Source organism: Peromyscus leucopus, chromosome 4 (genome assembly GCF_004664715.2).
Source record: "Peromyscus leucopus breed LL Stock chromosome 4, UCI_PerLeu_2.1, whole genome shotgun sequence".
NCBI classification, from domain to species: Eukaryota; Metazoa; Chordata; class Mammalia; order Rodentia; family Cricetidae; genus Peromyscus; species Peromyscus leucopus.
In genome coordinates this window covers 7,861,262-7,888,511 of record NC_051066.1, presented here as the reverse complement: position 1 = coordinate 7,888,511, position 27,250 = coordinate 7,861,262, and the positions used below count along the sequence as shown (strand labels likewise).

Genomic DNA, 27,250 nt, shown 5'->3' with positions numbered 1-27,250 from the left:
GCACCTGCTGGGGTCACACGCAGTCATTAGTTTTGCGGTCAGTGCAGAATAAACCCCAATTCCAGGCACTGGCGCCAGCGAGCGAGCGAGCGTGCGTGCGGCTCCCGGGAAGCCTGTACGCAGCAGTCCTGTGAAGTCACACTCTTTCCTGCCTGACTTGCTTCTCTCCTGCTATTCTGTCTCCAGCTGTGGGGGCGTCAAAGAAAAAGATGAGATCAAGTTGAGGGGAAAAATTGTCTGATTTCTTGAGCCCTTTGTTTCTCAGGCCCCTGGCAGGCGGGGCTAGCTGGGAGCTGGGAGTCCGCTGGACCCACTGGCTGATGGGGAAGTGCCAGGGGCCAGCGGTCCTGGACAGGGACGAGGAGGTACAGGTGCCTGCAGGAGGTGTGGTGTGGCTCACGGTGTCCCAACTTCATACCTCTTTGTCCTTTAGAACCAAGCACCTCCAGGTCTCTACACAAAGACCCAGGACCCTGCCAAAGCACCCAACAGCCCAGATGTCCTTGAGATAGAATTCAAAAAAGGTATGTGCCTACCCATCAAGAATGAAAGCGGGTGACTTTAAGGGGCTGGCCTCCTTTTCTCACCTACTAAGCCTTCTGACTCCTTGCATTCCTGGAAGCGGGAGCACAGGCAGGGGCCTCGAAGGTTCCCGACAGTGGGAGCCTCCAAGGTTAGGAGGAGGGTTTCCCAGGCTGTAGTCCAGTGCGCTGACATCAGATCTTGGCAGAGAACCTTCTGTCCTAAAGTAGCTCTCTGTGTCCTTGAGCCTCAGTTTCCCCATCTATAAACTGGGGGTGGGAGTACCTGCTATTTTCCTAGTGTACAAGGAGAGCATCCAGCCAGGTGCTGCCACCAGAAAGTGCTTAGTAGTGGCAAGTTAGCCACGGAGGGACCCTGAAGACTCCATTGAGACTCTGCTCACAAAGCTTGGCTCATGCTAACTCAGCTGTCCGGGGTCTCCAGTTACCTGGACTCAAAGTTACTGCCCAGCTGGATCCCACCTCTTGCCCTGGAGGAAGGAATTGAGCATGGACATGCCTGGAGATTGGAACAGAACCCGACTGAGAGAGGGTGTAGGGATACAAGAAGGGACACTTCCAGGAAGGCTTCCTGAAGGAGATGGTACCCAGCAGGAGCTAGGGAGGCAGGAGGCAACACAGCTCAGTCAGGGAAGCCAGCCAGCCAGCCACAAAGGGGCCCCGGGCTGATGCTCACACTCTCTCCAAGGTACCTCAGAATTGGAGCACTGGGTGGTGGGGGAGGAGAGAGGCTGAGGGCAGCTCCAGGTGTCCCCTGGCTGCTATGACCTTGTGGAACATCACCTCTCTGGGCCTGAGGTGTACATGCCTCTAAAACGGGCTATGGAAAGGCTGTTTGCAGGTACCCAGCATAAGGTGTGGCTAGAGTGAGGATGTGGTACTACAATGGCTTGGCTAACCACCCCTCCACCTCTCCCAAGGAGCTGCCTGACCTGCCCGTGGGTACCTCCTTTGTGTCAGCTTGAATCTCACACTACCTAGGGACCAAAGAGACCTTGGTTGGAACCCTAAACACAGTGGCAGCCATGGGTCCCTCTGAAGCCTTCTGTTGGGAGCAAGGGGTCTCCCTGGAGCTTACTCTGAGCAGATGGTAGGATGTGCCACACCACACTGCAGGCTTCTCCCACAGGGCCCTCCAACCCCTGAGAGCTGGGAGAGCAGAGGGCGGGAGGTGAGCAGGAGGTCCAGAGGGTCCCAGGCACAAGCCTCCAACAGCCCGTCCTGGAGGAGCAGGGCAGCCCCGGGCGGAGTTGAGGAAGAGGCGGCTGTGGAGAGAAAGAGGGAGGCCCCCTCCCTTCCTAGTCCTCATTCACTCTCTAGTTAATTTATTTGAAGTTTTAATCTAATTATTAACTATTTTAAAAGCTAAGAGGCTTTCTCCGGCGGCAGCACCAACAATGTCAACCTCTCCTCCCAGGCAGGCCCCATCCACGGCCCCAGCGTTGGGTGATAATAGGACCAGGGATGGAGAGAAAGGGAGAGGCGAGGGGTAGGGGGTGGCGAGGGGGCTTAAGGTTCATTATTGGGCAGACTTACATTTAATAGCAATTTACAACCAAGTTATAAAACCCCTGGAAATGGGGGTTAAGAATGGCAGGGCTGTCAGCGCCCTGAGCAGAGCCCCTCCGAACGGCGCCCGGCTAATAAAGACTCCAAAGCTGCTATTGAGCCCTGATTGGCACCCGATGGCTGGCTACATGGTAATGAGCCAGGCAGATGGGTGGGGGATTAGCCGCCAACTTTGAACAGCTTTTCTTTGTCACTGTTACGGCTCTCTTGTTAGCCCCCTAATACATTTATTACCCATTTCACACCGCTCGAGAAAGTGCCCCTTGCTATTCAAAGTCAACCCCAAACCCACCCACTGCCCCCTCCCCACCGCCCCCCTCGACATGGCCCTTCCCTGGCTGAGCCTTGTCTGTCTCCCTCCTGCCACCCCAGACAACACAGAATTTCGGAATTCATGGGTGTCTGCCGGCGTGGGCACCACCCCAGCTCATCCATCAGGTGGCTTTCTGAGGGTCTGGGGTGCAAGGCGGAGGCTGAGAGGTCCCTGTCCACCTGGCAAGCGGGGCAGAGCGCTGCTTAGATGCATGTGTGTGTGCACGCGCGTGCACACACGTCTGTGCGTACTCGAAGGGTTTGACTGCACCTCGGCCAGGCGGCCCCCGGGTAGCTGGTGGGGACAGAAGGTGCTTACTGGTAAGACAATGGCCAAGCGTGAAATTCAATTAGTTCAGGGCCTGGTTCCAATTTCACAGCCCCTAAATGCTAAAGGGGCAGAGAGAATGGGAGGGAGGGGGCGAGCGTTTTTATTGCATTTTTCCCTTTCATTCTGGGGGGCTTTCTCGCCCCTTCTCTCCCCCCAGCACAGGGCTTTGAAGGAGTCATTGGGACTCCATATCTGTCACATCCATTTAAGGCGATGTGGGTGGAGGGAGAGGGTGGGGTGGCTGGGCACAGGCTGCTCCGCTGAGCCCCAGCCTGGAGGCACACTACTCTCTCTTTCTGCCCTAGGGGTCCCTGTGAAGGTGACCAACATCAAAGATGGCACTACCCACCGCACATCCTTGGAGCTCTTCATGTACCTGAACGAAGTTGCGTGAGTGTCCACAGACTGCCCGGTCTCCTGGGAATGCCACCTCCAGCAAACACTGGTCACACCTGAGCTTCATGACCTGGAGGGCTGGCTGGTTTGGCCCTGTAGACACAGAGTCTCCTGGACCATGTTGGTTTGGCAGGAGAGTCCTGGTAGTCTTTATTTAAACCCACAACCCACGAAGATTAAAGCTCCAGGGCTACCACTACCTCCTCCAGCAGGCATCAGGACACAAAGAAAGATGAGTCTTAGAGAGGCCTGGGGCCACGCAAGTCCCAGATCAGAGGTAACGGGTGAAGCAGGGGCCACCCAGCGTGACCCAGACGATCCTTTTTCATTCAGGGCCTTAGTTTACCTGCCTGTCCATTTGGGCCTGTTTTCCTGGCTCAGGTGTTCTCTAAGCTGAGTCGTAGGACCTGACACAGAGACAATATGCCCATAAGTAGCTCTTTAGGCAAGCCAGAGCCACCTGCTCAGTGGGTGGCCTCTGTCCCCAAGCCTTGTGGTAGCACCTGAGTCCAAGTGACGTGTTCTTTCCCAGGGGCAAGCACGGAGTGGGTCGCATCGACATCGTGGAGAACCGCTTCATTGGAATGAAGTCCCGGGGTAAGTGTGTTCAGCACCCTGGGGCCTCAGCACCCCCCGAGGCCTGCTTTGGCACCTCCAGAGACACCAGTGCCATATGGATGTGACCATTCACCCCTCGCCACCCCCCGCGGCTTCCCCTTCTTTCTCTTATACCCCGACTTTGCCCCTGACTTCCCAGGGCGCCGTGACAGGAGTTGCCTCTAGAGCCAGCCGGGAGGGGTCTAGGAGAGAGGTCGGCCTAGAGGTCAGGCTGTCTTGTGTCACAGGCGGGCCGGCCAGGTTAAGAGGCGGACCATGCAGGGCCAATTTCGTGCTCATTAAGGCACTTCTCTAGCACCAGGCAGGGAGCAGAGTGGGATTCCTGCCAGGGAGGGCGCTGTGAGCTGCACGCAGGAGCCCTGAGCAGGCCAGGCCACTTCTGGCATGTCTCCAAGGCCTTTTGGCCAGGAACAGAGAGACACTTTTCTGTGGCATGCCTGCTACTTTGGCTGGTGTAGGCTGCCACCATGGGGCCATCAGATCCCCTTCTTGGCTGGGGGATGGAGAGTTGATCCCAGGCTTATGTGGGGTTGGTCCCCAGGCAGGTGCCTCTGTTCTTTCATAACTCCCTGTTAGCCATGTGCCATTTTACTGTCTGTACCCCCTTTCTCCTCAGTTTCCCCATCCATGAGCATCTCCATTCCATTCCAGGGGTGTGTGTGTGTGTGTGTGTGTGTGTGTGTGTGTGTGTGTGTGTGTTTGTGTGTGTGTGTGTGTGTGTGTGTGTGTGTGTGTGTGTGTGTGTGTGCAATGTTTTTAGGGGACTCTCATTATTTTGGCACTTAGGGCCCCTGACTGAACTGGGCACCTGAATATTTAAATACCAGTGACACACTGGTAGGGTCTTCAGATCACTCACTTTGTTTCCGTGGTTGATTGGAGAAGGTAACAGCCAAATAACCAGGCCAAGGTTCAGTCCTAGCCTTGGTCCTTAGAGACATTTTTAAATTGAGAGTCCTAAGAGAGCTGATGGGTAGATGTCAGCTGTTAGAGGAGGTGAAGATCCCGGGACCTGGCCTGGTGATCTCTGGGCCTCAGTTTCCCATAGTATATCCTGGGTCTGCCTCTGATAGTTGAGGGGGGAGGGCAGCGCTGGAGTTGCCTCTTCCCAGATTGATCACCCGTGAGAATCCGCACAACTGCAGCTCTCTTGAGAAGGCCTTGTAAAGAACAATAGGCTAATGAGTGTCTCTTCATTCCCAGTCTACCTTTGTCTCTTACCCATTTAACATCTGATTAAATGGCCCTTTGTCTCCACCTGCCCTTGGGAGCCACACAAAGGCATTCCTCCAAGGCAGCTAAAGGGGCCTTGGGAGAAACTAGCACCTAGTTTTACAGATGGGCAGACCAAGGCCCTGAAGGGCAAGGGCTCACTGCAAGTTATAGGCAGGACTCAGACAGGCATCTGCCCAGGGAGGCATAGGGTGGCGGTCTAAGAGCCTGGGCTGTGGAAATGGACAGATCCAGGTTCAAATCCACCCATGATAGTATGAACAGATTCTGTGGAGGTGTTTCGTCAATGGCTGCAATCCCCAGGGGAATTCTGGGGAGCACAAAGGCAGCCTTAGGCCCTCGAAGGCCCAGTGCGACTCAGGTATGTCAGATACCAGTCACACTCTGCTACTTGGTTGTGGCAACATCCTATGGACTCCAGGCACAAGTCAGTGCCCCTGGTGGGTACAGCCAATCGAACAGGATAGTTACTGGCCCCCCTCCTGGGGAGGTAAGGGTTGGCCAGACCCGACTCTGAAATGTGGTCCTGTTGGGTGGAGGAACTAAGTGATCAGAAGGAGGTAATGATAAAGGGCTGGAGTGCAGTAATCAGGAAAGATGGCAGTCGCAGTCTGGTTGAAAGAGCTGTGATGGAAAGAGAGGATAGAGAGGATGGGTGGGGGCAGATGGCCTGCTGCTGCTGGTGGTGGTGGTGGTGCGTCTCTGGAGAGCCTGAGTCCTGATCCTGATTCCATTCCGTTGAGAATCAGCTTAGCCTCCTGAGCCTTGACTTCTCGCGTGTGAAATGGGTTTGGGTGTTGAGTCTTGGAGGTAGACCATCCTCCTGACTGAGATTCCCTAGAAGAGCCACAGCATGGAGTTAAGGGTGTCCCCACGTGGCTCCTTGACACCCACAGAAAAGCCTGGAGCTCAGTCCTCAACTCTGCCTAGATATTGTGTGTATACCCCTGGGTAGCTGTCCTTAAAAGCACAGGGTTTTAGTCTTGGGGAGGGAAACTGCTGTGTAACCTTAGGCAAGTTGCTTTCCATCTCTGAAACACTGATCTTCAAAAGGAAGGGCCAGCCTAGGAGAGCTCTTCAGGAGTCCCCACTTGGCAGTTCTTATGCTTGGTAATTTTAGGGTACCCTGTTTTTATTTCTGCACTCCAAACATTTCTCCGTGAGAAAGCAAAAACAGACAATTAATGAGGGTACCATGGACTCCCCTTGAGGAGTTTATTAGGTGTACAGTGACAGAGACACTGTTAATCATTGATTATGCTGAGGGCAGAGCTGGGGTTTTCCGGATCTCGGTGTATGTGGGGGAAATGTCATTTGTATTGATTTTACAAAGCTGGTAATTGGCGTTCATTAATCGTCTGTTTTTTTTTCTTAGGGGGCAGGAGCATGGGGAATTGGGCAGCATCAGCAACCTGGGTCTAGGTGGTCCGGCTGGAAGACCCTTGTGGGGAACCACAGGGTCAGGGACTGAGGGCGGAGGCGGGAGCCTCAGATGGTGTGGCTTTGCTGTATTATGGCTATTCACGTTATCTTTTTAACTCTGGAGGGGGCCTAATTAAGTGAAGTAAATGAAATCAGTGGGGAGGAGAAGGAGGAGGCAGGCAGGAGGGAGCCCGGGAAGCAGCCTCCTGGCTGTGTTTGTCCCTCCTGCCTGCCTGGCTCTCAAGGCTTCTCTCCTCTTCTGCCCTGTCCCACCTGGCCTCGTCTTCCCTTCATGGCTGCTCACCCACCCCCTCTCCCCACACTGCCCCCCACCCCCAGGTCCCCACACCAGGCCTGGTCAGCTCTCTTCTCTTGCAGACTTCCTTCCTTCTGTCTTTCTCTTCCCGTTCTCTCTCCCACTTGCCCCCTGAACTTCATTTCTGAGAGTAACACACTTGACCTTTTATCCAGCCACCCTGCCCGTCTGTCCAGCCCTCCCAGAGCTGTGCTCATGTGGAACATTACAGATAGACCACAAGGGGAGAGGTGTGAAGCAGGAGGCCCAGCCCAGCAGGTCAGAGATGCCTAGTCTCAGAGATCTGATCTGATCCACAGGACGGGCCACCTGGGCACAAGAGCCTAGAGAATAGCTTAGACTCCCACCCTGACTTGCCTCTCATCACCATGGCAACCACCTCCAGCCTTGGCCCTGGTACCTAAAAAAGGAGCCTTGGGGCTCCAGTCAGTCTGTCCTCTAAGTCCCGCTATCCTGTCCACCTCCTCAAACCCCTTCCCCTGGATGCCAGAGCCTCTGGTCCAAGCACCCTAGCCCATAGCCTGACTCCTGCAGATTTTGTAGTCTATTCAGTTCTACCACATTTCTCAGCCCAAGCCAACCGGCAGTCTTGGGAACCGACAAGAATTTGAGCTGCTGCAGCTGTGTGGTTGGTCCCCACCTCTTCCTCTTGGTCCACTCTCCTCCGCCCCCCACCACTCCAGCTCCTTGGCCTCCCCAGCCACCCCCCTTTCCTGGCGGTAATTAGGGTGTGATTGAAGCTGCTCCACAGAGGGCTGCTGACACCTCTGTCTTCCCCGTAAACACGGGGAGATGAAAATAGACACTTGGAGCTGCGGTGCGTGTCACCCTGAAGATGTCTGTTGTCTATTCCACAGCAGCGCTGGCTCAGCTGTCATTTCCTGCTCTTTGCACGGTGGTTTGTATGCCGACTGTCAAAAGCCCCAAATCCATAGTCTTTTAGAATCAGGTTTCTGTCACTGATTTTTTTTTTTCCGGAAGAAATATAGAAATCATCTGTACTCCCTACCCCTGTCAAGAGAGGGGATAGCTTTAAAATGCATGGACACACACACACACACACACACACACACACACGCAAAAGAGAGCTAAAACCAAGCCTTTTGATCAGTCACAATTAACTTTCAGACCACCTGAAATGGTGGGATCAGGAGTATTAACGGTGCTGGCGTCCCTTGACTGGGACTTTGCTGCACGCCTGTGACCTTTCGGCTGCAGGCTGACAACCAGGAGGCTGGTGCCCAGAGCTCTAGGGGATACGGGTTCTGCCGCCCTTCCGCCTGCTCGCTGGTGCCGCTGGCCTCATTTTCCCAGGGGACACCTGCAGCTGGACAGTACCTGTCACACCTTGGGTGACTGGTGGCTCCCCAGACACCGCCTGTGTTCTCCTCCCCCTGGACTGTTGCGGGTGATGCTGAGAGACACCTGAGTGTTTCTCTCCAGGTGCCAGGACAGGTTGTGAATCTAGAGGCTTGCTCTCAGGACGTGTGTCAGAGGTAGTGTGTAAGACCACAGTTACTTAGCAACTTCCCGTTTTCTCTGTCTGGGTCCAGAGGATGCTGAGGGACCAAGGTGCAACGTTAAGTGGCCAAGACTTCCGGTTCCACCTCCAGCCCTGGACGGACAGCTGGGCTGTGTCCCCAGTGGCTTGGGAAAGAGAGAGTGCAGGGAGGGCACCTGGGTCCCTAGGACTTGAAAACGTGGCGGCCTCAGGCCTGGGATGCTGCCACCACCTGTGTCTATATGTCTATAGCCTGTGAGGACAGGCTTCTCCAAGTATACAAAGTCGGATGACCACAGGCCCTGCTGCCTTAGTGTTAGCGCCTGCTCTGTGTCCAGAGGTGACCACAGGCCATGGGAATCGCTTTCTCGTGTTGTTGGTGTTCCTGGGGTGACAGAAGCTGCCTTGACCTTATTTTATCCCGGCCATTTTGGAGGCAGGTACTTCCTGCATCTGTCTTTCCAAACAGCCTGCTGGGCCACTGGGCCTTTCCTGGTGACTCCAAAGACTCTGGTAGGTGGGGCCACTCTGCCCCAACCAATGACTTTAACCTCTTCGCTGAGCATTGTGTTGTTGGGTTTTGGTTTTTTGAGACAGAATCTCAGGTAACCCAGGCTGGCCTTGAACTCTGATCCTCTGGCTTCTACCTCCAAGCCTCCCGAGTGCTGTGATTACAGGTGTGGAACAGCACATCCAGCTCAAAAAGTTACCAGAATTGTTGGGGAGGGGGTTGCAGTACTGAGAACGGAACCCAGGGTGAATGCCAGGCAAGCGTCTCCCACCTGCTTGTTGGTTTTCTCTGTAGTTACCGTCCACTGGTTGCTGTTTTTGGACACGGTTGTCCTCTGTAGCCCAGGCAGTCTTGAACTCACAGCCTCCACCACCTGCCTCTGCCTCTGGTGCTGGAATTGCGGGCGTGTGCCGCCAGGACCTGCTCTTCCCTGCTGGGGTCTTGGGTCCTCTGACCTCAGGCTGACAGCAGCAGCTTTTCTGGTCACCCTGCCTGTCACTGCCTCCAGCTGCCTCTGCCGATCTGGACGTTGCTACGGCAGTGACGAGGCCGGGGGTCTTGTGCACACACGTGAGGACATCAGGGGGTGTGGTGGGGAGTGGGGTTACAGGTAGATTCAGGAAGGTGGAGCAGATTGCCTAGAATGGCAGCCTCACAAGTACGATGGGATAGCTGTGTGTGTGTGTGTGTGTGTGTGTGTGTGTAAAAATAAAGACAACATGACTATCTTTTTGTTTGTTTGTTTAAGACAGAGTCTTGCCGGGCAGTGGTGGCACACGGCTTTAATCCCAGCACTCAGGAGACAGAGCCAGGCTAATCTCTGTGAGTTCAAGGCCAACCTGGGCTACAGAACAAGATCCAGGACAGGCACCAAAACTCACAGAGAAACACTGTCTCTAAAAACCAAAAAAAAGAGAGAGAGAGAAACAGAGACAGAGACTCTCTATATAGACTTGGCTGGCTTGAAACTCACAGAGATCCCCCTGGCTCTGCCTCCTGGGTGCTGGGATTAAAGGCGTGCGCCACCACTCCCAGCTCAGACATCCCATTTTAACTGTAGGTGTGCAGCCTGGTGTGACATTAGCACATGTCCATCACCACCTTACTTTCGGAGAACTTGTTCATCGTCCCAAACTGAAACGCCGTCCCCTTTAAATACTTGTCCCTTGTGCCTCTATGCATCCTGCCCCCCAGCGGCCACCCGCTATTTACACATCTGAAACTGGAGGTATGCAGGATTTGGCCTTGTAGAACAGGCTTATTTCATTTGGCAGTCTTCATTTGTTTTGAGATTGGATCTCCTGGCTAGCCTTGAACTTGCTATGTAGCTGAGGATGACCTTGAACTTCTGATCCTCCTGTCTCCACCTCCCAAGTACTTGGATTACAGTCTTGTTCTATTACACCAGTTTATTCGGGGCTGGGGTGGAGCCAGGATCAGGGCTTCAGGCATGTTAGGCAAACTTTGTGCCACAGAGCCTCAGGCCAGCTCTGGTGGTTGTCTGTGAAGTACGGCTCATAATGGAGCCCAGGCTAGACTTGGAATCAGCCTCCTCAGTGCTTGGTAGAACTGGCTAGCCTGGCACTGTGGCTGGGTCACACAGGCCATGTAGGAGACAGCCTGAGTCACTTCAACTTTGGGCTTTTGTGAACAGTGGTGAATGGTGCTGGTGCACACGTGTGCACAAAGTCTCAGGGTGGAAAGATGGTGGCGAGTTGCCAGGACAACTAGAAAGCTGCCTCTTCAGCATCATGTGGCGAAGAGAAAGGGAGCTTTTGGACCCAGTTCACGGGGATGCCATGCTGCTGCCCTCCTCCTCTGTCGGGACAGTGCACACAGGTTTTGTCCAAGGCTGCACCAGGATAGGGCCTGGCACCCGAACAGGCACAGCCGTGCCTCTTGGTGACTCCGTGCCTCAGGTAGAGGAGCATGGTGCTGCTGAGGGGAACTTCTGGTTCACTGCTCAGCTGGGGCCACCCTGTCACCTCGGAGGAGACCGTCAGGTGTTTTGCAGCTGGGTGAGATGACAGGAGGGGACCTGAGCGACCTCCTTTCCCCTGGCCTGGGTGTTGTTCTCTGTGGCCAGCTGACCCACAAGACAGCAGGCCACACCAGTGGGTCAGGGATCAGGGGCCTGGATTCCATCCCCTCTCTGGCAAGTCCACTTTCAGGGGCTCAGCTTCCCCATCTGTACAGTGGAACCACTGCTCAAGTCCTAAGCAACCCCAACGATCTCTGGAGAGAGAGAGAGACAGAGCTGCCCGCGACATGTGTGTACTTCCGTGTTCACGTGTGTGTGTGTGCGCGCAGCAGTCCCTCCCCCCCTGACTCCCCGGTGGAAGGGAGGAAGGGATATTTGGGGCCCTGGGCTCCACCGTAGTTGGTTTAATTACAGGTTTTCAACTGCAGGCCGGTGGGCATGCATTGGGGAGGGGGTGCGCTGCTCGGAAACCCTGTCATTTCCTGCGTCTGAGGGCCTCTTCAAAGGGGGGCATCTAGACATTTTCTCCACAAGCCGCGGAGTGGACTGTCGTGGCCCCAGCATGAACATAATGACAGACACATTTTGCAGCAAGCTGGGAGAGAATGGGTCCGACCGGCTTGTCTCCTGTCAGACGAGTCATTATTATTTTTTTTTTTTTGTCATTCGCTGACAGTTTGGGTTTCATGTGTTTCTTTCTTTTTTTCTCTTTCTCCCCCTGCCTGGAAAAATGGCTAGGTATCTACGAGACCCCAGCAGGGACCATCCTTTACCACGCTCATTTAGACATAGAGGCCTTCACCATGGATCGGGAAGTGCGCAAAATCAAGCAGGGCCTGGGCCTCAAATTCGCAGAGCTTGTCTACACGGGTATGTACGAGTCCCAGCTCTCCCCGGAGCCCCACCCATACCTCCCCGGAGGACTCAGGCCTTTTCTCCCACCAGCCACACCTTCCTCCCTCTGGCCCCACACACCATCATCTCCTTCAGAACTCAGAAGTGTAAGTGAAAGGGTGTCGAGGCTGGACCCAGGGTGAGGGAGAGGAAGGGACAGTGGGATTGGCCTTTTCGTGGGTGCCAAGGGAGACGTGCCAGCCTCCAGAGGTGTTCCGCTGTATCCGTTACAGTGTCAGAGAAATGTTAGCCAGCCAGCCTGAACCCAACAGGTCCCAGGTATTGGCTGGATGCATGGACAACCCGAAATGTTCCCACAAGCCTCCCAGGCAGTCTGCAGCTCATTTTACAGATAAGGAAGCAAGGGGGTGGGGGAGCCCTGTTAGTCTGTCCATAGGAGATGCTCCTTACTAAGCTCCAATGTGGGACGAGCAGCGGATGACGTGAGTGCCCACATGGGCGGTCCCATCTTCCAGACAATCTTCATTGTAGGGTTCTAAGCTGCAGGCCCTGGCAGCCCTAACCTGCTGCCCATTTTTCTGCAACTTATGAGCTAAGGACCATTTTAAGTTGGTTTTGTTTTTGTTTTTAACTTTTAAATAGTTGGAAAGGGGGGAAAACTTTCATAACATAAAGAAATTATATGAAATTCAAATCCATAAATAGTTCCAAGGAACAGAGCCTTCATGTCCCTGTGGTCTGTGACAGCTATTTGAGCTGCGGTGGCTGAGACCTGAGGGTGCACACAGCTCTAACAGTGACGTGGTACTGGGCATGGTGACTCAAGCTTGTCATCCCAGCACTCTAATCTACAGCTTGAGGCAAGCCTGGGCTACACAGTGAGACCAAAACCCGGGCTGAGTGTGCCGTTGTACACTTACAACCCAAGCTCGCTTGCACACACACACGCACACCCACACTCATATTTAGGAGCCATTTTCTGATCTTGTCTATAACATTGGCACCCCTCTAGTTTGGGGGATCCTATCAGGCAGCCTCTTGGAAGACAGGCTGCTGCCTACCACCAACCTTGGCAACTCCGAGGACCGGGGTCTGGATGTCTGGATAGAGGATGTCAGTCATCAGAGCCACCTGGCTGAGCCCTCTGGCCACGCCTGTCCCATCCCCATTCTCCCAGGCCTGCTGGAATTCATCCCAGGGTCTCAGGAGAGCGCGCTGGCTCGATTGGCTGGCATTCCTTCTGCTACCATTGTTCTCAGCAGCTTTGAAGCCCAGTCTCCCCCTCTCCAGGTACAGACAGGTGTTTAAATATCATTGTTCCCTACTGGCTCGGCGGGATCTCAGTGCTGAGAGGTGGATTTTGGTTACAAAGTGGGATTGACATTAAGACATGGCAGGGTGTGGGGGAGAACTGAGAGCACCTGGCCTGAGTGCCCAGGGGGCATCCCTGAGGGCTGGGCCAGGCAGAGGACAGAGGGGGGGTGCTTCCGGGGTCCCACAGAGTCAGCATCTGTCACCATTCTGCTGGCACTGGGCTAGGCACCTGATGAGTATTCCCTAACCTTGGCTGCACAGAGGTGGGGAAACTGAGGCCCAGGCAGACAAAGATACTTAATCAAAGGTTTTATGGCTGATAATTTACAATGGTTGAGCCTGAGACAGGCAGGCTTTCAAAAGCCAGCCAGGTTCAGGGTCACACCCATAGGACCTGGGAAACTGCTAGCAAGAACTGACTCAGCGCTGGGTGCTGTGACATGCACAGGAGGCCCTGCTGTAGGCACCGTGCCTGGGCTGAGGCTCTGCCCTGTCAGCCAGCAATGGGCCCTGTAAATCCCAAAATGAGGCTGAGCGATTAGGAGCTTTCAAAGGAAACAAAACCCTGGAGTGGAGAGAGGAGCAAGGCAGGGAGCAAGGCTTAGGCCAGGTCGTTACTGCTAATATCAACTCTGCCCGCGTCCTGTGATGTCCAGCTGTCTGCAGAGGTCAAAGCCAGCCCTCCGGCAGTCCAGAGTGCTGCTTGACTGGTGCCTCGCTGGAAGGAGAGAGGCCGTAGACCCAGCTTAGCTGGGTGCTGTCATTCACCCTCTCTGCTCCTCGGCTCTCTTATCTGAAGAGCAGGAATGGCCAGTCCAAGGGCCAAGGGCATGGATACACTGTGCGTCTGGGACAAGTTATGTGCCAGCAAGTGCTACGTGACTAAGGCCTGGCGTGATTTCTAGTGTGGGAGCTGGGAGGCTTTGCTTATGGTCTTAGTCTCTGAACCTCAGTTTCCCCTCCTGTAAATTTCAAAGGTGCCAGGCCTAAGACATGCTGGGATCTCCGAGCGCCGCCGCCCGCCCCCCCCCACACTGGTCACTCCTGGTTCATACCCTGACACTTTGCTTTCTGTGGCCTCAGGGCACAAATGGAGAGGACTGGAGCAGACAGGAAGTCCTGCTCCTGGATTCACAGGGTTCCAGGGCCGCTGTCCCCCTGTCTCTGTGTGCCTGGGTCTGCCCGGCTATCTCCTTCTATCCTCTCCATTTGCAGATTTCCTTACTGGCTACATGGGGTTCAGGATACTCTCTTCTTCCAGATCCATCTTCAGGACCCTGAGGGGGACTGGTGGAGCATCTTATTTGGTAGCTGTAGCTCACCTAGTAGAAGTGGGGCCCCCTTGCCTGTCCTCAACATGGAAATGGGTGTAATGTACACCTTGAACAGTTACTTGTCCCCATCAGAAAAGACCCTGTGTCCTGGGCCTAGGAGAGGGGAGCCCTCTGCAGCTCAGCCCCAAGCCCCTCCCACTGTGCATCACAGGCCTGGACATGCAGGATCTCCATGGGACCGGGCCCACTGGCCCATTTCAGGCTGGCTCCACTGGGACAAGAAACTTGAGCCAAAGACCCCTGTGGGCTATAGACACAGATCACAAGATGAAGCCAGGGCCAGTGGCTCTGCTCTCTGCCCCCTCCTATCTACAGCGCCATCTCCACCTGCCTCCAGCCTTGGCGCATAATGGGCTAATTATCCCAATTGAGAAAAGCAGACAGCAGGCAGGACGCAGAGCTGGGGGGGCAGGGGGGGTCCTCTCCCAAAGAGTCCAATGTGCCTTTAAAGGCCCTGGTTTAGAAGTACTCCATCAGAGCTGGAGTGACTTTGGACAGGTCCTTTTCTTCTCTGGACCTGTCTCCCTGTGTACAGGGAGGGGCTGTCAGAGGTCACGGTGTCAAAACAGCAGAGTTAATTTCTCACTGAATCCACACATCCCTGAAGAGCAGTCCTGAGGAGGTGTACCCTGTGTCAGGGTAGAAGTGGATTGTGAACTAACACAGCCAGGCCGTGGAGGCTAAAGATCTAAACCCTTATCTCCCTGCCTGGCTCTCCCCAACCTCTACAAGCCAGAACATTGCACACGCACACACACACACAGAGACACACAGATACACAGACACACACACACACAGACAGATACACACAGACTCACACACAGACACTCTCTCTCTGACTCTCTCTCACACACACACAGACACACACACTCTCACACACACACACTCTCTCACACAGACACACACACACACACACACTCTCACACACACACAGACACACACACTCACACACACTCTCTCTCACACAGACACACACAGACACAGACTCTCTCTCTCATACACACACACACACACACACACACACAGAGACACACAGAGACACACACACACAGATACACACACTCTCACACACAGAGACAGACACACACACACTCTCTCTCTGACTCTCTCTCTCTCACACACACACACAGACACACACTCACACACACACACAGACACACACACTCTCTCTCTCACACACACACACACACACACACACACACACACACTGAGCCTACCTCTTCCCTGTGGTGCCCCATCTAGGCCTCTAACAGTAGCTGGGCCCTGCTGACCTACCATCTTATCAGGGTAGGAGATCGCAGGCCATCTGGCCCCACAGCTGCCCAGGTGGGCTCATCTTCCTGGCTCTTTCAAAAACCTTGTGCTTAGCCTGCCCCTCCCCCAGTCCTGACTAGGGCCGGCCACCTGCTGTCCCTTGGTCCTGGGCCCCCTGCTCTCTCCTAAAGGACAGTGGGCTCTGCGGGAAGGAAGGGTACTTAGGTCCCCTCAACACCACGTGCATAGCGGATGGACGGTCTAGTCAGAGAGGAAAGCGCTCATAATTTTTGGAAACTTTTGAGGTCCTGCCTCTTGAGTTTCCTTCCCGGGGCCCAGCAGAGACTCGACTAACGGCAGGAATACTCTGTGGGAAAAGAATCTTAAGAACACCGAGCTCTTGGTCCATCTACTTTATTCCTCTGGATAAAATCCTATCTACACAGCTTCAGTTCTGCTCTCGTGCCCAGCTCCTTTCTTGCCCGATTTCTCTCTACCTTTATCTGCCGTCCCCTCTAAGTTCTGTCTGAATTCTCTCATCTTAGTTCTGCCCCCATCTCGGTCTTTCTCATCTCGTTCTTCCCCATCTGGCTCTTCCTCATCTTCCATCTCATTCTTCTAGTTCTCCATCTAGTTCTCCAGTCAAAATCCTCCCTCAGTCTGAGCTTTACAGTTCTATACCCATGCAACAGCAGTGCTCTCGCTAAAGCAAGGTCACCAGGCTTGAATTCTTACAGGGTCATAAAGGCAGAGAAGAGTTCTCCTCAGGCAGTGACCACCAGGCTTTCTTTTACAACCCAAAAGGGGAGTGGTAAAGGAGGAGGTCAACTGAGAGCTGAAATCAGTTAATATCTAAAATGTTAGTATAAATACCACTAAGGCTGTGTAAGAAAGGAGGGTCTGAGCTTAATTTGCTTTAATTCGGGAGATCGTTTGGCCTTGGATGCTTGATAGGTATTTCAGATAGAATACACTGTTAGGAGCTCTTGGAAGCATACATAGCATACAAGGAAATCATTGCAGGAATTGGCTGATATATGTACAAAAGCTAAAACATCACCAAGACTTCTTAAGCCATGCTTTGACCTTTGGAAAAGTCCTTGACCTTTCCCAGTAGTAGCTTTTGTGATAGTAGCTGGACTCCATTACGTTTTCCTGCGGCTGGCAGCAGATCATCCAGGAAACAGGCAGCACCCCCTAGCCAAATCCAGGTCCCACTCACCTGTCAGCTTGGGCAAACTGCTTGCTCTCTTGAGCCTCCTCCTCTTCTGTGGAAATACAGGGTCTCTGAGTTGTTGTCCCTGGGCTGTAAGGTTGTCTGTGAACTGACAATGTACATTTGATAATATTCACAGAACAGAGAGAACAGTCCAGGGGCCTGGCCAGGACACCACCCAAGGCAGCGTCACATAAACAGTGTTGTTGGGTGCAGGGCTGCACGTTCAGGGCTGTGTTAGTCCCACTTTGCAGAAGGGAAACAGCTGAAGACCACAGAGCCCCAGGGCCTGTCCGCCCACAAACCAGGGTGACAGTCCTGGATACCCTCTTAGCCCCGCGGCATGTGCCTCTGAGCCCTGTCTGAGGACCCCTATCTTCCTCAGCAAAATGGAGCACTCATGGGTCGGGGCCAGGGTCTTTCTGTGACTCCTGTACATGTCTGTGCGTGAAGTAGGGGTATTCCTCCTCCTCCTCCTGACCCTTCTGCAGTGATTGCCTTTGGGGGACAAGGAGGTCACTTCTTGACCTACATATCCCTTGCAAGATTATGGGATGGGGACACAAGAGTGGGTTCCTCAATTAATTAGCAATGACACATGCCAGTGCTCACAGGTGAGTAAGGCAGACCCGAGCCCCAAGCCACCACAGGGTAAGGCCTGGGGTTCTCCTCCTGTACCCCCATCCTCCCTGCCCTGGCCTGAGGTGCAGCAGGAGCCCTCCACAACAGCGTTGTTTCCCCCCACAGGTTTCTGGCACAGCCCTGAGTGTGAATTTGTCCGCCACTGCATCGCCAAGTCCCAGGAGCGGGTGGAAGGGAAGGTACAGGTGTCCGTCTTCAAGGGCCAGGTGTACATCCTTGGCCGGGAGTCTCCCCTCTCACTGTACAACGAAGAGCTGGTGAGGTAGGTTCCTCGTGCCTCAGCCCATCCAGTCTTGTCTGGGCAGCTTTCCCAGCACATTTGCGTTGATTTCATGTCAAGGTGGGGGACCAGGGAGAAGGTTACAATGGACACATATCTGTAACATCAGGGACCCTACAACAGGCCGTTTGGGGAGAGAAGTGTCAATCAAATGATCAAGTGCTGAGCTAGGGTTGTGGCTCAGTTGGTAGCGTGCCTGCCTAGCATGCATGAAGTCCTGGGTTTCAGCCCCAGCACCGCACAAACTAGGTGTGGTGGTGATATCATCCTAGCTCTCGGGAGGTAGAAGCAGGAGGATCGGGAGGAAGGAAGGAAGGAAGGAAGGAAGGAAGGAAGGAAGGAAGGAAGGAAGGAAGGAAGGAAGGAAGAAGAAAGAGAGAGAGAGAGAGAGAGAAAGAAAGAAAGAAAGAAAGAAAGAAAGAAAGAAAGAAAGAAAGAAAGAAAGAAAGAAAGAAAGAAAGAAAGAAAGAAAGGAAAAAGAGAGCCAGGCAGGCTGAAATGTGGAATTAGGAAAAATTTCAGAATTGGAAAAGAGGAAGATAGTCTGACTGGGTATAAAAGTTAGACTGTAGAGCAGCTTCCTTGACAGGAGTTCGCCTGGAGGGTTTAGAGTATTCCAGGGGCAGCACGTCTGGTTTTGAGCCCAGGCCCAGGAAGGGCTTCGAAGAATTCAGACACGCAGGGACACCTGGGAGAGAGGAAACTAAGGAGCCAGGCTGTGAGACTGAGCCAGACAATAAGGAGAAGGGCAGATCTCCAGGTCCTTGTGTCTGCTCTGAAGAATGGGTTTTCATGGCATGTACACTGAGGGTGGACACTGGGGGTGGGGGGGTCACAAGAGTGCCCGTGAGAAATGCTAGCAGGCTAGACTGGGTTGGTGATCTCAAAAAAGCAGATTGAGTCAACCTATCTTGAGGAGTTGCCCTGGATGAGGAGGATGTCAGGGTGCAGAAACACCCTGGGGATGAGGGGGTGTGGGTGGGGAGGGGGCTGCATTTCCCCTCTGTGGTGCCGGTGGAGCCCAAGGCTTCACACTCACCAGACAAGTGCTCTGCCACTGGTCCACACCCCAGCTGTAAGGGAGTGAGTGCTGAGGAGACTCAGACGTACCTTGCGTGGGAGTCTTCTCGAGAGCCCAGGAGAACCATCTTGTCTGCTTTTGGACAATGAGTACAGAATGGAGTGACATTGGAGAGTCTCAAACCTGTTGTTCTCTGAGGTTGTGGACAGAAGAGGCCACCTAGGGCAGAGGGAGATGAGCAGGGAACTGAGACGGAGCCTGGAGGAGCTTCCTTCTGGGAGGACCAAGCACAGGGTGACTGTGACAGACAGGGAGCTGGCTGAGCCGGCGCCTTCTAATCATCCTCCATATCCATGCCTGGAATTTGTTTTGACTTGGGAGACAAGGGAGACGCAGGTTTTCTTGTGACTGAGGGTAGCGTGCTCTGAGAAGCCCAGCCACCCCCCGCCCCAGGGCACCACTTGGCCAGGCTATGGATGGTGACAAACCCACAGGAACAGACAGAGCTACCTGAGGAGGACCAGAGCCCCAGCTGCTCAGCCAAGGCCTGCCTGCCCTGCCCTCCCGGGGACCACTTGGAATTAAAGGACGAGTTTTGTTTGGCAGTCAATATTATTTCTCTCCTCCCCCCTCGGCCAGGTTGAGTTTCTTCCCCCACTTCAGCCTTTCCAAACACTTTATAAGCCATAAATATAACCGAATCAGTTTAGATCAGTCGGGGTAAATGTCAAATTATCTTCTCTCTTTCTCTCTCTGGCTCTTTCTCCCCTCCCCCTCCAAATGAACAGCCTCTAATAATCTGCCCAACCCTTCATTAAACCTTACAGTCTCACTCAGGGAGATTAAATGAATAAAGTGAAAAGAGAAAGGGGGGAAAAGAGAAAAGCAGAAGCAGTTATTCTCACTGTGTCTCCGACCATTTCCCTTTTCTTTTTGATTTCTACATCGCTGACTTGAAAGCCCTTGAGTGACAGCGTCACAGGGACCAGCGAGGAAGCTGCGAGAGGTAGCCGAGCTGGAAATGCCGGGCGCAGTAGGTAGAAAGTAATGTAATTATAGAGCAGGTCAGAGCCACTCGAGTGAGCAAAAATAAAAGCACAGAGGTTTTTCTGTAGACCGTCAGAGGCGGTAAAAAAATCATTGTAAACTCTGCTTCCACACCCCACCCCCCCACACCAAAGCACTATTTGAAAAAGAGGTTTTCCATTCCCAAATAAGCCCTGCTCGGGACTCTGGGCAGCCTCATGGGGCAGGTCTGTCCTTGATGGGGCCCCCTCTGCAGGACTCCTGGAGCCGTTTGTCCAGCTTGTCTTAGAAACCGGCTTGGGGGAGGGTTTTGTTGTTTCTGTTTGTTTTTGAGATGAGGTCTTATGTAGCTGGACTCTCCACAGATTCGGTGTAAGGATGACCTTGAACTCCTGTCCTTCAGCCTCTCCCTCCAAAGTGCTGGATTGTGATGTAGAGTTTGTTTGACTTGGGAGACAGGGAGGTGAAGGGAAGGGAGACCCTATGGCCCAGGTGAGGGAGGGGCTCAGCAGCCAGCCTGCTCCCACATCCGAGTACAGGAGAGCTTCTAAAGGGGAGGGCTTTGCTCAGGGGTGAGGCCGGGTCTCCAGAGCCTGCTTGACAGCAGGTAGAGAGCAAGCGATGTTAAGCCTGTGTGTTCCCAGCACCCTCGAGTGCACCCAGGTTAGCAAGGTTTGTTGAATGTAAGTGCATAGGTTGGTGCCCTGCTCTAGACTAGCTGTTGCTGACTACATAGGCATAATGAAGGAAGCCCAGTGCAAGCCTGGCATCCTCTCCCCCTGACACTGGTCACAGGTAGCTCCTGGTGTCATCTGGACCCAAACCCCAAAGGGAACTCTGGAGAAGAAGGGGGGAAAACAGGAGAGAGGTCATGGAGGGCAGAGCCTAGAGTGACTTCAGGACCAGAAAAACAGCAAGGTCAAAACTCAAGGCCCCCGTGGGACATGTACAGAGATTCCACTTGTTTTTTAGGGGGAGATGAAGGTGAAGAGACAGGGTTTTGCTAGGTAGGTTAGCCTAGGCTAGCTTTTACCTCTCAACCCTGGTGCTAGGGTCATAGGTGAGTGCCACCATTCCTGGCTCCCATTTGTTCTTAGAAAAGGTCCACCGTTGAGTTGGAGGTGTGGCTCAGTGGTATAAAACTTTCCTTGAATGTGCAAAGTCTTGGGTTCATTCCCTGGGCCACTAAAAACAGGAGGCAGGGGGAAAGTGTTCCAGAGAACCAGAGGCGTGGCCTCAGTCTCATGGTGGCAGGGACTTCTCACCTGCTTTCCAGGCTTAGCTCTTTGGAGAGGGCTCCTGAGGGGACAGGCCACCTCCTTGTCCTCAAGAGCCTTGAGATTGCTTTGTTGTGAGGCTGGTACTGTGCCAGACTAAGGACAAGGGCCTGATTAAGAGTGGCATGGACATTAAGGGTGGCTGGGACTGCAGGGACCCCAAACCCGAACTTACCCAGGTGCTGGGTGACAGCAGTGGCTGTACCTGCAGCATGTGACGCTCCTTTGTTGTTCTTGGTTTGTTTGTTTGTTGTTTTTCAAGACAGGGTTTTCCTATGTAGCCCTGGCTGTCCTGGAACTCTCTGTAGGCTGGCCTCGAACTCACAGAGATCCGCCCACCTCTGTCTCCTGAGTGCCGGGATTTAAAGGCGTGCGCCACCACTGCCTGGCGTATGTGATATTCTTGTCTTATTCTTGCTTTCTCTGTCCTGGTCCAACTGGTCCAAGAGTGCTTAATAAATGCCTGAATGAATGAATGAATGAATGAATGAATGGAAGAGTGGGATGTCAGTCACAGCAAGTGCTTGCCATGTTCCAGCTCCATGACTTCATGTGAAACCTTTCCAATGATGAGAGGCACTGGTGTTCACATTCCCAAGGTGCATATTCAGCCCCGGGAACCTGTGTGCTTCCCTGTGTCCTCTGAGATGGCTGGCAGGCACAGTCGCCAGACCTGGATGGCTGCCAGAGAGGATGGCTGCTGTGGTGGAAACTGTAGAGGGTGGGCAGCTCTGCTGAGTCCAAAGCAGGTGACAGATACTGTCAGACGTGGGTGTCTGGGTGCCAGGATGGTTCTGTAAAGTCTGCATGGTTCGACAAGCCAGGTGACTTGTGGGACTCCATGCTGTGAGTGCCCCCCAGCCTCCCTCGGCTCCAGAAAGCCCCCCCCCCCACCCCGTCTGCTCCAGTTTGTAAACATTGGATGTTATAGTCCGTTTCAGACCCTGGCTCTGTAGAGGACCTCACTTTCCCGATGGCAAGAGGAATTCACAGGGCCAGAGTTAGCCAAGCTGGGGCTCAACCTGGCGCTTCTTTGCACTCGGGGTAGAGGCTTCTGGGTGCTACCTGGCCATCAGCTGCCAGCCTGACACCTGACCCGGGACAGAGCTCCCAGAATGAGCTGAGTAGAGAAGGGACTTGGCGGGGAGTGGCTGGGCGCTGCTAAGCTCTGTCTTCCCTTGCAGCATGAACGTACAGGGCGATTACGAACCCATCGATGCTACGGGCTTCATCAACATCAACTCGCTCAGGTGAGAGACTCTAGACCGAGCTGATCATCACAGGTCTCCAGCTATGGGCAGCAGGGTCTAATGTGACGTTGACCCTTCACACGCCATGTTCCTGTCCATCTGCCTGTAGCTCCCCGACCCAGCCAGCTCCATTCTCAGCAGGGCCTGATCGCCAACAGGATCTGAGGGGCCTGGACATTTGACTCCCTGATTCTGCCCTGGCCTCTAGCAGTTGCCCTAATGCCTCCAGCCACAAGAACACGGAGCTCCTAGACTGGACAGACTAGATGGGGAAATGGCCTGAAGGGCAAAAGAATCTTTACGATACTGTCCTCTAGCTGGACGTCAGGGCAGCAAGTCACTGAGGCCTGGGAGTCATATGCAATACCTGAAGTTACTTGGACCCGGGCACAGACAGACCCCTTCCCAGTCCAGGTGGATCAAGGGAGTGTGAGGTGTCCCTGCCTCAGGGTGCAGTGAGGTTCCCATGGCAGCCGATGGGAATCGGGCTCACAGCTGAAGATGCTGGTATACAGCAGTGCCCAGCAGCTTGCCCTCTGCCCAGGGCTGGGGTGCCCAAAGACACAAGCACGGTCATCGTCACAGCTGCTCCTGGGCTCTTCTCTAGTTCACTTTCATTCTTCTTGAAATTTTTGTTATATTTATGGGTATGCTTTTGTATATGGAAGTCAGAGACCACTTTCGAGGGGCACTTCTCACTTCCACCATGTGGGCCCCAGGGATCAAACTCGGGCCTCCAGGCTTGGCAGCAAGCACCTTTACCCACTGAACCATCTTGCCAGCCCCTAGTTTATCTTAATAATTACAGAGAATTTGAAAGTTCCCCAGACACAGGCCCAGAACGGTTCAGTAACTTGCCTGGAGTCACACAGAGTCAGGTGGGAAGACCAACTCTGGGTTTTCCATTGCTAGCTCGTGATTCATGAGGCTGTGTCAGGAAGGCAGAGGTGGCCTCTCCTTGCTCTGGCAGCATGCCTTGGGTTCCCTGGAGCCACCCCGGGTCTGCAGAGACCTCTCTGCAGCCAGACCTCCCAGGCCCCTCCACCTTCTGCCTCCTGCTCGTCTGTGGTTTATAACCCCATAAACCTTTTGAAATGGCCCAGAACATAATGGCCTCTTCATTTCTCCTATTGCCTGTTAAATGCTTTATCTTCAACAATGACAAACAATGTTCTCCCCCCCTGATAAATTAATTACATTATCCTGATTGGAGGAGCCAGGGGAGGCTGGCGCAGGAGAGAAGACGGAGGAAAAAGACAACTTCACACACATCTTAACAACAGCTGCCCCGACCGCCCCATCCTGCCTGAATTAATTGAACAGCGCGCATGTTGTTATTGTGAAATTACATTTTTCTTTGTTTTCCATCTGGTTTACAGGCTGAAGGAATACCATCGCCTTCAGAGCAAGGTCACCAGCAAATAGACCCTGACAAAGAGGAGCCTCCCCGCTCTGCAGCTCTCCCAGGCTTCCGCGCTAATTGTTGTGATGAATTTGTAACTGTGGCGTGTTCTCCCCCACCTGACTGGGCTGCTGCGCCCCCCCCCCCCAGGCTTTGTTCCCTAGTCCCCTCTAGCCTACCAAAGTGGTCATCGGAGGGGAGGGGAGGGGGGGCAGCTGCAGAGAGCTAAAATGACAATTAAAAGAAGTTACGTACGTCAGTCTCTGTCTCTGCCTGCGTGCATGCGTGCCCATCCTAGCCCAGCCTTGTGTTTCCTTCAATGTTTCATGCCATATGTATGTGTATATAGGTATATATGTGCATATATCTATATGTGCACACGCACTCACATGCACTCACACGCACATGCTGGGAGTGGGGTGCACATGAGTGCAGGTGCCCACAGATCTCTGAAGCGTTGAATCTCCAGGACATTGTGGGCCATCAGGCATGCACGCTGAGAGCCCAACTTGGTCCTTTGCAAGAGCAGTAAGCACTCTTACGCTCTTAGCCACTGAGACATTTCTCCACACACCCCCAACTTTTGTATTTTCTAAGTGTGGTGGAAGTTCACCTTTGCCAGAGAACTTGCTTATCACTGGGAATGGGGGTGGATCCCCTCTCTCCTCCAGCAAAAAAAAAAAAAAAAAAAAAAAAAAAAAAAGAACACAGAGTACCCTCCTGGGGCAGGCGGACAGTACCCAGTACCCTCCTGAGGTAGACAGTACCCAGCACCCTCCTGGGGCAGGCAGTCAGTACCCAGTACCCTCCTGGGGCAGACAGTCAGTACCTAGTACCCAGTACCCGCCTGGGGCAGGCAGTCAGTACCCAGTACCCTCCTGGGGCAGGCAGACAGTACCTAGTACCCAGTACTCTCCTGGGGCAGGCAGACAGTACCCAGTACTCTCCTGGGGCAGGCAGAAAGTACCCAGTACTCTCCTGGGGCAGGCAGACAGTACCCAGCACCCTCCTGGGGCAGGCAGTCAGTACCCAGTACCCTCCTGGGGCAGGCAGTCAGTACCCAGTACCCTCCTGGGGCAGGCAGACAGTACCCAGTACCCTCCTGGGGCAGGCAGATAGTACCCAGTACCCTCCTGGGGCAGGCAGATAGTACCCAGTACCCTCCTGGGGCAGGCAGTCAGTACCCAGCACCCTCCTGGGGCAGGCAGACAGTACCCAGTACCCTCCTGGGGCAGGCAGTCAGTACCCAGTACTCTCCTGGGGCAGGCAGACAGTACCCAGTACCCTCTTGGGGCAGACAGTCAGTACCCAGCACCCTCCTGGGGCAGGCAGTCAGTACCCAGTACCCTCCTGGGGCAGGCAGTCAGTAGCCAGTACCCTCCTGGGGCAGGCAGCACCCAACCACCTGAGGTCCCGTCACTTTACCTTAGTTGATGTATTTGAGAACACATTGCCACCTCTTCAGCTTGAAACTCCTGTCTGTAGACACCACATCAAAAGTCCCCAGCACAGCTGAGTGGCTTCAGAGAAGCCTGGAAAGAGAGGAAGGTGCAGAATTTAAGGGCCTTTGTGGCACCCAGGCTGCATGATTCTCTAGAGCCCACAAATCACATCCCAAAGTGGCTAGACCCCTGGGCTGAATCTTAGCCCCAGGAGTTAGCCCACATGCCTGGTCAGAAGTAAAGACAAGTCACCTTAGTGCTTAGTACTCTGGGAGCCGGGAAAAGCAGGGAGAGAGGGCCTGGGGAAATGGCTCAGTGCATAAAGTGCCTGGCATGTAAGTGAGGCTCTGAGTTCGAATCCCCAGAGTCCAGGTAAAAAGCCTGGCAGCCTGCCCCCCAGAGTCCAGGTAAAAAGCCTGGCAGCCTGCCCGCCATCCCAGCACCCGGGAGGGGAAGACAGGAGGAGCCATTGGGCTTGCCAGTACATCTTCTAAGTAAGCTGCTGAAACTTGTTCCGGATTATTAGTCACCCCGTGTCTCCTCGCCTTGGAAAGGGAGGTTTTTGTTTTGTTTTATCTTTTTTAAGTTTACATTTATTTATTATGGGGATGCACTCATGTGGCAGTGCACACGTGGAAGTCAGAAGACAGCTTGCAGGAGTCGATCAAACTCAGCTTGTCAGGCTTGTCAGCGGGCACCTTTACCCACTGAGCCATGTCATCGGCCCCGGAGCATCTTCACTGGGAAGACTCAAACATCAGCTGCTCAGAGCCCAGCCTGGCTCTGCACCTTGGGAATCTCCACACAGCCGCCTTTGTCCACTGGAGTTCTTGCAAACTTCTTTGATTGCAAATGCCCATGTTAACAATGAATGATTCCATCACCATGACGCATCGCTTTTGCAAACCCCCACCCACCCACACACACACGGCTAGGTGTGGTGGGGCACGCCTGCCAGCCAGGTGCTCAATGGCTCAGGAGACAGGCAAACCAGTCAACATGATCTCACAGCATTACCATGGGGCATCATGAGCTAGATGCTCTCATCTCCGCCCCACAGAGGAGGCAACTGCAAGGCAAGAGAAAATGACTTGCCAAAGGCTACTCAACCATTGACCAAGAGCCTGGCTCACTCAGCATCTCGGATGTTTAGACGAGAGCCCGGCTCACTCAGCATCTCAGATGTGTGTGTAGACCAGAGCCTGGTTCACTCAGCATCTCGGATGTGTGTGTAGACCAGAGCCTGGTTCACTCAGCATCTCGGATGTTTGTGTAGACCAGAGCCCGGCTCACTCAGCATCTCGGATGTTTAGACATGAGCTTACCATCACCCAGTTCCAAACGCTGCTTATATTTCCCCTGTTCCTTTTCCATTCATGTTTGTTCTGTTTTTATAATGTTTTCTGCAGTTATGTAGTTAAAAGATAAACATATTTCTAGGATTGATGGGCATTGGATTCAAGATCTCTTACATCTAAACTCTACCACAGAGCTACATACCCAGCCCTACCCACTACCCCCCACACACATAGAGTGCATATACAAACAAGTAGGCACACACATATACATAAAAACTAATTAATTAATTGAAAATAAAATCTGTCCTTTCCCAACTAGACATGGTAGCACGAATTTGTAATGCTGGCACTTAGAAGGCAGAGGAGTACAATCTCAAATTCAAGACCAGCCTAGACTTCTCCACAGCTCAAGGCTACCCTGCATTGCATAGTGTAACCTTACCTAAAGCAAAGAAACAAAACCTATTAAATCAGCTTTGTGTCTTTGTCAAAAATCAATCACCAGCCAGGTCTGATGGAACCCGCCTTTAATCCCAGCACTGGGAAGAGGAGGCAGAGGCAGCTGGATCTCTACGAGTTCGAGGCCAGCCTGGTTTACAGAACAAGGTTTTCAGGACAGCCAGGATTACAAACAAACAAAACAAATTAATCAATGTCCTGGCCACAGGTCCATTTTTGGATTCTCTGTTTTTGTTTTGTTGTTGTTGTTTTAAGATTTATTTATTATGTGTACAGTGCTCTGCCTGCATGTGTCCCTGCAGGCCAGAAGAGGGCACCAGATCTCATTACGGATGGTTGAGAGCCACCATGTGGGTGCTGGGAATTGAACTCAGGACCTCTGGAAGAGCAGCCAGTGCTCTCAAACTCTGAGCCATCTCTCCAGCCCCAGATTCTCTGTTTTTTCATC

General features: G+C 53.4%; 1 protein-coding gene across 1 annotated transcript in view; it reads left to right on the top strand.

Annotated features, from left to right (window-relative positions):
- The window catches only part of Ass1 (argininosuccinate synthase 1), a 50,573-nt gene extending 26,711 nt beyond the window's left edge, over positions 1–23,862 (top strand). The window contains exons 10-16 of the mRNA XM_028884657.1: positions 434–524; positions 3,060–3,144; positions 3,683–3,747; positions 11,471–11,602; positions 17,453–17,609; positions 22,136–22,201; positions 23,581–23,862. Coding sequence (XP_028740490.1) covers positions 434–524; positions 3,060–3,144; positions 3,683–3,747; positions 11,471–11,602; positions 17,453–17,609; positions 22,136–22,201; positions 23,581–23,626 — 642 coding nt within the window. The 3' untranslated portion in view covers positions 23,627–23,862. The remainder of the gene's footprint in view (positions 1–433; positions 525–3,059; positions 3,145–3,682; positions 3,748–11,470; positions 11,603–17,452; positions 17,610–22,135; positions 22,202–23,580) is intronic.
- The last annotated feature ends 3,388 nt before the right edge of the window (positions 23,863–27,250 follow it).